This window comes from Mollisia scopiformis (genome assembly GCF_001500285.1).
Source record: "Mollisia scopiformis unplaced genomic scaffold LY89scaffold_5, whole genome shotgun sequence".
In the NCBI taxonomy this organism is placed as follows: Eukaryota; Fungi; Ascomycota; class Leotiomycetes; order Helotiales; family Mollisiaceae; genus Mollisia; species Mollisia scopiformis.
In genome coordinates this window covers 783,009-793,101 of record NW_017263585.1, presented here as the reverse complement: position 1 = coordinate 793,101, position 10,093 = coordinate 783,009, and the positions used below count along the sequence as shown (strand labels likewise).

At 47.2% G+C, this 10,093-nt stretch overlaps 3 protein-coding genes across 3 annotated transcripts; 2 read left to right on the top strand and 1 right to left on the bottom strand.

The window, feature by feature from the left end:
- Positions 1-603: 603 nt before the first annotated feature.
- On the top strand, positions 604-1,950 carry LY89DRAFT_578031 (uncharacterized protein; the record flags this gene model as incomplete). Its single annotated transcript, XM_018208923.1, has 2 exons — positions 604-687; positions 799-1,950. 2 exons carry the CDS (start codon positions 604-606, stop codon positions 1,948-1,950), a joined length of 1,236 nt encoding a protein of 411 aa, XP_018075486.1.
- A 2,782-nt stretch (positions 1,951-4,732) lies between these two features.
- On the top strand, positions 4,733-6,760 carry LY89DRAFT_577243 (uncharacterized protein; the record flags this gene model as incomplete). The annotated part of the gene is made up of 4 exons (XM_018208881.1): positions 4,733-5,507; positions 5,559-5,709; positions 5,758-6,028; positions 6,092-6,760. 4 exons carry the CDS (start codon positions 4,733-4,735, stop codon positions 6,758-6,760), a joined length of 1,866 nt encoding a protein of 621 aa, XP_018075485.1.
- Positions 6,761-8,113: 1,353 nt separating this feature from the next.
- Positions 8,114-9,538, bottom strand: LY89DRAFT_715401 (putative ketoreductase; the record flags this gene model as incomplete). Its single annotated transcript, XM_018218202.1, has 3 exons — positions 9,203-9,538; positions 8,888-9,092; positions 8,114-8,737 (listed from the first exon to the last, which is right to left on the bottom strand). The coding sequence occupies exons 1-3, from the start codon at positions 9,256-9,258 to the stop codon at positions 8,114-8,116; spliced, it is 885 nt and encodes a 294-aa protein (XP_018075484.1). The 5' UTR covers positions 9,259-9,538.
- Between the last annotated feature and the right edge of the window lie 555 nt (positions 9,539-10,093).

The following is a 10,093-nucleotide window of genomic DNA, read 5'->3' as shown; positions in this document are numbered from 1 at the left end:
AAACCATGTGTGAAAAAGTAATATTTTCAGCTGTCAGCTGAAAAAGGGGGGTTCATCTTTCGACCCCACGTTTTATTTTTGTTTCTTTGCTTCTGCTGCTTCTTCATTTCTTGAGTTGCGATTCATAGTTGCGTAACTTGAGCAATTTTTGAATTTTTTGCGTTGGTACCGGTCTTCGTCATACATTTTATGTTTTTGGTGGGAGTTAGGATTGGATAGGAAAGGGAAGGCACGACGGAGGGACACCGGATTTCTGCTTGAACACCAACTACCTAACAGATCCATTTCTCGTTAATATTTCGGCTTTTTCCTTTTTTTTTGTTCGTGATTTTGCGGATCCAGCATTCCACGACGAGACCCTTGATTCAGATTGACGTATCTGATTCTCCGAAGGGCGAACATCAGGAGGTCAGGGAGAGCAGATTTGTTTCTAGAATGTGTTCTTCTGTATCGAAGTCGTGAGTTTTGAGTATTGTAAGTTTACGGAGAGTGAGTGGTGTCCTGTCGCACTGTGGGAATTGACTAATTGATGTGATAGGAATGCGTCCAAAGATGTACAGACACCAGCAGCCATGGAAGCCACGGGCGATGGCCTACACAGCGATGCCTTTCCCCAAGAAATGGATTCCGATAATGAGTTTCTTGACTGTAGCATTTATTGTCTGGCTGGTTAAGCCGCTCCTTCCTGTGCCGACTGTGACGTGGGAATATCCTCCGCAGGCTGGGGCAGGAGCTGAAGCTGGGACGAAAGAGGTGGTACTGCAGACACCGAAATCCGCGAACGAGATTGTGGTACAGAACACCACTGCTGGCAGTAATGCGACCGAGGTAGCACCAGCGAAGGCCGCAGAAATTACAGAAGTGGAACCTTACCAAAGCGAAGCAGAGAGGCAGAAGAACCTGCGAGTACAGATCTTTGGACCAGGGACTCCCCAGCCGGTCGGATACCAATACACGAAAACGCTGGTTGTTCCGAAGACATCGGAAGAGGATACTGCTTGGATCACCGAGAACTTCGGCGAGAGCGACACGATTAAACATGCGATATATACGGTGGATGACTTGAATTCACCACTACACCCGCCGAAGAACAAGGGCCATGAAGTAATGGTGTATCTTTCTTACATTATCGACCATTACAACAACCTTACCGACGTCAATATATTTATGCATTCCCATCGATATGCATGGCATAACAACGAGCTCCTGGATCTGGACGCGGTGCAGATGGTATCGAGGTTATCAGCAGAGAGAGTACAAAGGGAGGGATATATGAATATGCGATGTGCTTGGGAGCCTGGATGTCCAAGTTGGATGCATCCTGGAACCATCGAAGAGGATGTCAATAAGCAGGAGGAAACAATGCTAGCAAAATCATGGTCTGAACTCTTTCCTCTCGACCCGATACCTTATACATTAGCGCAACCTTGTTGTGCACAATTCGCCATTTCCAGAGAGCGGATTCGGAGTCTGCCACTGGCAAGATACGTATATTATCGAGATTGGCTGTTGAGAACAAGTCTGTCTGATTACATTAGTGGGCGAATTTGGGAGTATGTCTGGCAATTCGTCTTCACAGGCCAGAACATTGTTTGTCCCGCAGAACATGTCTGTTTGTGTGATGGGTTCGGTGTCTGTTTCGGAGGCCAGGAGGAGTTTAATCATTATGTCCAGAAAAACACGGAACGCGTCCAGGCAGAAGAGGAGTTGCAAAAATGGATCCAGGATAAGGACACTTGGGGTTCTTACTCAGAGCAAAATACACCAGAGGACGAGCGAGTTCTGAAGGAGCCTCCTGAAATTGGCAAAGATCTGGAGCTTAGGGGCAGAATTGACGCACTGACAGCATGGTGTGAAGCCAAGAAACAGAAGGCCAAAGAGCATGGAGATGTGGCTATGAACAGAGCTAAAGAGGCAGGTAGGCCGTGGAAAGATGGAGACGGTTTTTGAGCTTTGGGTTGAAGATCAGATGGATGATCCGAGTCGCTCAGACCATTGAGGTGGGAATAGAGTTTGTCTGGGCTCGACCACATGCAAACGCCATCGAAAAGGCTTAACGTCGTAACAGTTTGTACACTTGTCAACGGCAGCAAACGAGCTTTTAGCATGATCAGGAATGGTCAAGCATCGAGCCGGTTGAGCAGAAGCTAGTTGTACAAACACCAGAGCACAAGTTCGCTGTCTGGTTTCTGGGATTTTGCTATATAATAGCTGGTGTTTGGAGTTGCATATGGGTTGGCGTTATGAGTTTCAAGGAGCATCTATGGGGAGTTAGTAGAAGGAGAGTGCCAATTACTGGCTAATCTACCGCCTGGGAAGCAGATACCAATGAACAGCAAATTCATAGCAGATTTAAGCTATCTTCTTTTCCTTGAGCAATCTGCCCGCACGGTCTTGCAGAGAGCATCACTTCTCCTTGACAGTATGCCACTTGCGTTGAGAGCACTCGAATGATATTCGTATCCGAGTAATGCCTACTTCTTGAGAAGTCTGATTAGGTCGGCCTCGAAGTATTGCCACACTGAAAAGAAGTGACCCAAAGGAATAGGTACTGTAAGGATAAGGAACGGCTCGGTAGCCGATTCCACAAGCGTAGCTCTCAGATCTTTGATGTGCTTCTTGTGCCTGACAGGTGTGAAATGAATTGATAGTCGCAAGAGCCTTTCCAGCTCCAACGGTCCCTTTCCCTTTCTGGAAAATTGGCAGCAGACGCTACGCTATATACACTTCCCCGGAACCGAGGGCAGATCACATAGCGCCAATGCACGGCCTGTTCGTCATCTCGTCATGCATGAGTCGTGGAGAACGCCAGAGCTAAGCTGAGTTTGACTGCTAGGTGATGAGAATGGGCAATGATTGACATTTGGTGGAAAACTCTGTTGTTCTTTGTGCCGAGTTGGGACGATCCGTTGGAAGCTACAAGTGGGTATCCGTCTGCTTGGACCCGAGCTTTGCCGTGAAGAACGTTGAGCTGGATGCATGGGCTTTGATGCTGTGAAATCATGGTGGTGCTTTGAAAGGTTCGGATCGCAGTGGAGTTGCTGGGCAGAAAGAACAGACTGGTCTGGCTTTTTCAATGGTTCGTGAATGTTGAGATTCAATATAAGCAGGGAAAAACTTTATTGGCGAGGAGCAGGCGAGGAGCACCCCATATATCCGGAAGATATATTGTACAAGGTTTCTGTCGACCAGGGCAACTGGCCGGATCTACAACTCCAATCTCGTGGTATTCCTCTTTTGGGAATGTTGTCTTCTCATCTCTTTCTCGTGAGCTGAAAAATACATGCGATGCGCATTAGACGCTTGAATCCAAGCACGAATCCTCCGATTGCCGAACCCATCGTCGAACCCACGAGGATGGGTTCGAAGATCGCAATGGTTTTGTTTTGTTTTGTGAGTTATCATCTCGAGAAGCCCTGCAGGTACGCATGGAATGGTGGACAGGGGGTTAGCCGAGCATCACGATGACCTGTGATTCGGAAGACGTGCAGGAAGACAACGACATCTCTCTTTTCTTTTTTGTATCAAATATACAACGCTGCGACGACTCGTCCTCCATAAAATGTATATAGGTGGGGAGAAGGAGGTAAGAGGAGAATGAAAAGGAATTTGTTTGTCTGCTTTTCTCGCATCTTGTCACAGACTCGTGGTCCAAGATGCGCCTTCCCATCCTATTATCCCACTCAAGCATGGACCATAGGCGGGCTTTGAGAAAGTGCGTCTGTGCAAAAGACGTTGTTAATCGTCACTTCTGGTGCGGAATCGATGGCCAGAAGAAATATGCTTCTGCAGCTCCACCATTACTGGCTCTCCTCTCGGGATTTGGAATGGCACTCTTCTTCTTCTACCGTTCGACGCCGCTCCACAGGTGATGAAAAGGTTCATACTTAGCCCAATTCCACTTGCCAATTGGCAGTCTTCCGAAGCAACGATCCATTCAAACTATATCACGGCACTCAACACTACTCGAATCTAGCTAGAAGACTAGGCCAAATAGTGCCGCCAAGCTCAAGCAGCTCACCAAGGCCCACCCCTCCCATCAGTGGCAAGCCTCCAGCTAGTCCTTGCCGTACCTGACGTCTGCCCTGTCGTGTTTATCATCAATGCGAGATGTCAACCTGGACTTTAGTACGTCTACATTCCGTTTGCTCTCCCACTACTCTCAAATAGTATATAGACTTTCAAAGTCCCTGCATCCTACCATCCAAGTCCTGGCCACTGCTGGTCAAGTGCATTTTCATTCTGCACTACTGCCCAAGACGGAAATTCTATTCCTTGTAACTGACGTCTATTTATTCATTTTCAGTTCCCTCCCACTTGTCAGGACGACATGAATCATCTAAGTACTCACCACAGCCCCAGGCGCCTCTCGCCCATCACCGACGTTGACTCAGAGTATGGTGCGGAAGTGAAGGATATTCCATTGTATAGGAATTACGGCCCTCAAGTTTCGAACGACACGAAGAGATTCGGCAAGACATCAGTTGAGCTTCCACGCGAACCTCCACATACCCACGAACTTGTCGCTTTGGTTACAGATCCGCCTCCAAATTCTATTATCCCATTACGATCAAGGTTAGTTGGTGAAACTCTTTGAATATGTTCCATGCTTACCGGGACAAGCAGTAAAAGTCGAGTACCTGTAGATCAGCTGGGAACGGGACAGGTTGAAAACCAAGATCTTGTGTTACGTCCTTCTAGCGCACAGCGTCATCGTCCAGAACAGCTAGACATGCCTACTCCAAGGAGACCCGACTTTGAAAAGTTCGAGAAATTCGAGGACAGACCAGAATCTAGAGGACATCGCAGAGGAGTGCCAATCTCAATGCAATCTCCTTCTACAGATAGTCCTAGATCTCAGTCGCGAGCTTCCGAACGATCTTCGTATCAGACCAATGTCACATCTCTACCCGCCCTTCAGCAAAAAGGCGCAGACGAACATGACCAACTTGAGCCACTGGATGAGGAGGACCTCGACCCTGGCTCCTTTGATCTGGTAGCACCAGCAGATACTGGGATCAAGCAGTATTCCTTGGAGACCAGATCTGAGCAGTTGTTTTCTACAGAGCATTTGCAAGTCATTTTCAATGATCCTTCGCTCTTGCTACGCTTCACTGCGTTTCTCAGTGCTCAGAGAACTTCTTCGATACCTATCCTAATTTATTACTTGGATGCCATTAAGGCTTTGAAAGCTATCAGCTACTCAAATGCCATCGCGGAGGCTTTAGATCCCATAGGTGGTTTTGACTTCACACAGACCACGGCCTCAAAGACGATCAATGCAGATCTAGAAGAAAAATCAAAACAAGCATTTGGCGTTCTGGTCAGAGAGGATTTGCCCGCTTTTGTCACGCATACCTACATTCAAACGGTCAGCTTGTCGATTCAGAGAAGGATCACTGGAACTCTTCCATCGAGTTTGAGAGAAGCTTCGGAGGGCTTGGCAGAAGTCTTTTGTTTGACTGACCCCTCGAGACCTGATAATCCCATTGTCTTTGCATCAGAAGGTACTTTCCCCGCGAGCCTATTCGTTATTGGCAGCTGTTAACTTGTTCCAGAATTCCACAGAACTACGCAGTACGGCATGAGCTATGTCCTTGGTCGGAATTGCAGATTTCTTCAAGGTCCAAAGACAAACCCATTCAGTGTCAGGAGAATTCGTGAGAAGATTGACGCTGGTGTGGAGCATTGTGAAGTCTTCCTCAACTAGTACGTTATGTGACACTGTCGCAGTCACCTATACTAACCCCAGTACAGTCGACGAGATGGGTCTCCTTTCATGAACCTTTTGATGTGTGCCCCCCTCTGCGATAGTCGAGGAACGATCAGGTATTTCATCGGAGCTCAGGTCGATGTTTCTGGTCTGGTCAAAGAATGCTCAGATATGGAGTCGCTAAAGCGCCTTGTAATCATGTCGGAGGAAGCAAAAGCGGACACAAATACAGACTTCGGCAAGCCAGCCAAAGATGAATTCCAAGAGCTTAGCGAAATGCTAAACTTGCAAGAGCTAGACACAGTCAGGCGATGGGTAAGAGAGAATCTTCTAGAGGTGCATCGCTAATGTCTTTGAACATTTGCTGACACCTTTTAGGGTGGACGAATGCATAAAGAGAGCCAAGAATTGGATGCAGAAACACACGCAGGCGGGAACTGGGCGAAGTCTCGTGTTCTGATTACTTCAGGTAGTCCTGATGGAAGCAAGGACTTCTCTTCCCTGAGCCGAGGAAGTGGAAGATTGAGTGGCATTTACGAGAACTACCTCTTGATCCGCCCATACCCCAGCTTGCGCATCCTGTTCGCGTCACCTAGCTTGCGGGTGCCAGGCATCTTGCAAAGCCCCTTCATGGCCAAGATCGGCGGAAGTGATCGAGTGCGAAACGAATTGACTCAAGCTCTCGCTGATGGTCGAGGTGTGACTGCCAAGGTGAAATGGGTCTCGAAATCTGATCTGGAAGGAAGAAATCGTTGGATTCACTGCACGCCACTCATCGGCAGCAACGGTGTCATTGGTGTCTGGATGATTGTCCTTGTCGATGATGAAACTTCGACAGCGCCTGGCAAGCGATTCAAAATGGCTCCTCCTGTCGATCCAAAATTCGGACGATCATTGCCTGTTCATCTCAAGGATGATGGTAGCCTAAGAGATTTTGCTCTCATGAATGGAGGCCGAGAAGGGAGCGTCAGAGGTGGGCAAGGAAGTATTCGGAGCTTTCATGATACTGAGAGGTCCGCGAGTCCTTATTCCCTGAGGATCGAGTAACATGTTTGCACGAGTATGACTGGGTGGTTTTGTGATTTCTATGTTAGTGGATTGGCTGGAGGTTCTTTGTTGTATCAGGGAGTACGGTAGGTGGCTGGTTTTGAGCGATTGCGGTAATGCTATGTGTTTCTGGGCGTAATGACTGTTTGTGTTATCATACGCAGGCTAAGTGGAAACGAGAACCAGGACCGGAAAATGCGGATGGTAACTTTCATGTACACATGCAGCCGTTTCCAGATGGGCTTTACAATACATGATTCGATGACAGTATTTTATTTGCCTTTGAAGGTGACATATATTGAGCACAAAAAGGAAAGTAAGACTACTCGTATCTAAACCTGTACACATTCCAGCATCAGAAAACAATGTTAAGGTGTGTTTGATATTTAAGAGCAAAAGTACTTCGCTTACAACGTGATTCTGAGCGAGTCAAAACAACACTTCCGGATTTTAATAAACATGTCTTAATGCCAAGAAAATGTAAGTTGAAGTAGAACATAATGATGATGTAGTTTAGTTTATTGTTAAGACGCAGCCATATTTTAGTTATACAAAACATTCAAATAAATTAAAAACTTATTCACTTAAACCATCCAAAACCTATCATCCTTGAGAAAAAACTATCCTTTTTCTAATATAACCCCTTGATTCCAGGCTTAGAAGCACGCATATTCATAGAAAAATATTATAATTTTAGTTCCAAGGGAAAAAGTAGAAGTATACACGCCCAAGTAAAGCCCTTTTAAAAACTTTAACTAAATAATACCTCTCTAGACATAGAGCCTAAGAGGGAGAGAGGCAAATGGAAGCTAGTCTTGCGCTCCCCTAACTTTCCACATGGTACTAATTTTAATATAAGTATCTTAGGTACCCTCCACTACTAAATATCCTCCTCTCCTCTTGCGTAACCTAATTCGATTATATATGGCTGTGGCATTGGTACAAACAAACTCAAAGTTTGATAGCAATTGTGGTATTATTATTAAAGTATCGTAAAAAAATTTCTTTGGCGCCAAGACTTCCAAAATCCTCCACTCCACCCTAATTGATTTAATTTTAACTCTGCAGACAATATAAAGGTTACTAGAGGTTCGTAGGGGACACCGCGGAGTAGTGTGCAACAGCTTTTTCTCCTCGTACAGGTGTTGAGTCTTCGCCCCCCTGAAGTAGAGTATATGAACTGGAATAAGACACAATTGCTTTAAGAAGTTGGTAAGTATTTGAGTTGACCTTGAAAATCCTTGAATCTGACAATTTTATATGGACTTCATAAAATTCAAACCTATCTAGAAATGGGAAAGTAATAAGAACGATTTCGCTCCAAATTACCCAATCCTCAACAAGTAACCCAACCTATTCCCTACTATCCCCATAATCAAACCCCCAATGACTCCCCCTAAAATGCTTCTCCCTCCCCACCCTCGAAATCTCATCCACCTCCCCCTCCGTCAACTCAAAGCCACCCGCCTGCAAATACCCCTCCAACCGCTCCCGCTTCCCGCTCGTCGTCACGGCCACAACACCCATCTGCACCGTCCACCGCAACAACACCGCTTCCTCACAAACCCCATACTTCGCCGTCAACACTTCCAGCACCGCATCCAGCGGCCCCGGCCGCGCCTTCCGGATCGGTACCAGCGGTCCGTAGGCCGCGGTTCGGATCCCCCGTTCGAGGCTCCAGGATACGATGCCTTCGCGTTGCAGGTAGGGGTTGTATTCTAGTTGGTTGATGGCGGGGACGATGGTGGCGATGGAGAGGATGGAGAGCAGGTGGGACCGCAGGAAGTTGGAGACGCCGATGGCGCGCGCTTTGCCGGAGCGGTGCACGGCTTCCATGGCTTTCCAGGCGGTTTGCAGGGTGAGCGCGGAGGTGGTGAAGAAGGGGTTGTGGATTAGGTAGAGGTCGACGTAGGAGAGGCCGAGTTTGATGAGGGAGGTTTCCAGGGCGGTGGGGATGGTGGTCATGTTTGTGAAGACCTGGGTGTGTTAATCAGTCAGGGAGGGAGAGGATGAGGAGGGAGAGGATAGAGGAGGGAGAGGATAGAGGAGGGAGAGGATAGAGGAGGGAGAGGATAGAGGAGGGAGAGGATAGAGGAGGGAGAAGAGGATAGAGGAGGAAGAGGGTACTTTGGTGGTGATGAATAGCTTTTCGCGGGGGATGGAGGATTCTTTGATGGCGATGCCGATTTCCGCTTCGGTGTTGTAGACTTCGGCGCCGTCGAGGTGGTAGAAGCCGAGTGAGAGGGCGGTTTTGATGGATTCGACTGTTTTGCGGTCTATTTGGTCGAGGTTGCTGGATTTGAAATGTGCGGTACCGGTTCCGTATGCGAGCCTGTTGGATGTTAGATCTTGAGTGTGGAGAATGAATGGAATGAATGTCGTGGATAAGGATAGTGTATTCAAGGGCTTAGGAGTAGGTACGGAAGTGATCGTGATTCTTACATAGGGATCTCGGCACCGGTATTGAGTTTCGCGGTTGGGAGGGTATTGGAGGCCATGGTTGGGAGACAATGAACTGGGCAATCTTGAGTTGAACGACTGCAAATTTGCCTTTGGCTGTACTGTCAAGTCTACTTCTTAATGGTTCTAATCTTTAGATGCTCAAGACGCAGACTTAAGTGTTGAGACGTCCCTATCGCAGCTTCAAGACCGGGGTGTCCGATGGTGATAAGAGCCAATATCAAAACCCGGTAACGAATTTGGCTTCTTGGAAGGATTGTTCGAAAAGAGATGAGAGCTTAGTTACTTGACAGTCTATCAAGCTTCTCTGTGCAATAGTTGAGTGGGCATGGAGGGGTTCGATCAAGCATTGCGGGGTCTTGCAAGGGTGGGGGCTTCAAGAACTTGATTGGATCACTAACTCCTATCGTGAATAATAAGCATCAAGACCAAGAAGCTTGAGCTTGACGACAATGAACATCGATAATATCAAAATCACAAAAGATGTAATACACAGAATTCAAAAGATCCTTTGGCTCACCCAGCTCTTGCTGAACTCGCCGAGCTATTGCAAAGTGACAGCAGAGCAATGCTCGTAACAATTTTCAATCGTAAAATGCAGCTGTACCCACCGAACTTTTGAGGCCGGGAGTTATGTCAAGTGAAGGAAGAAGAAGCACAAGGCTCTTCCATATCAACTCAACTTTATCGTCAGTAGTCGTAGACGTCCTTTTAAGGATTCTTAAGAGTCTGCAATGAACTTAATCTGGCCAGATGATACAAAAAAGAAGCGAGATAACTTTGCTCTCCTGGGACTGCTTGAACCTGCTCATACACCTAAAGTCCGGGACTAGCAAAGCTTTGTGAGCCAAGTCAACCCGAACAAGAACGCGT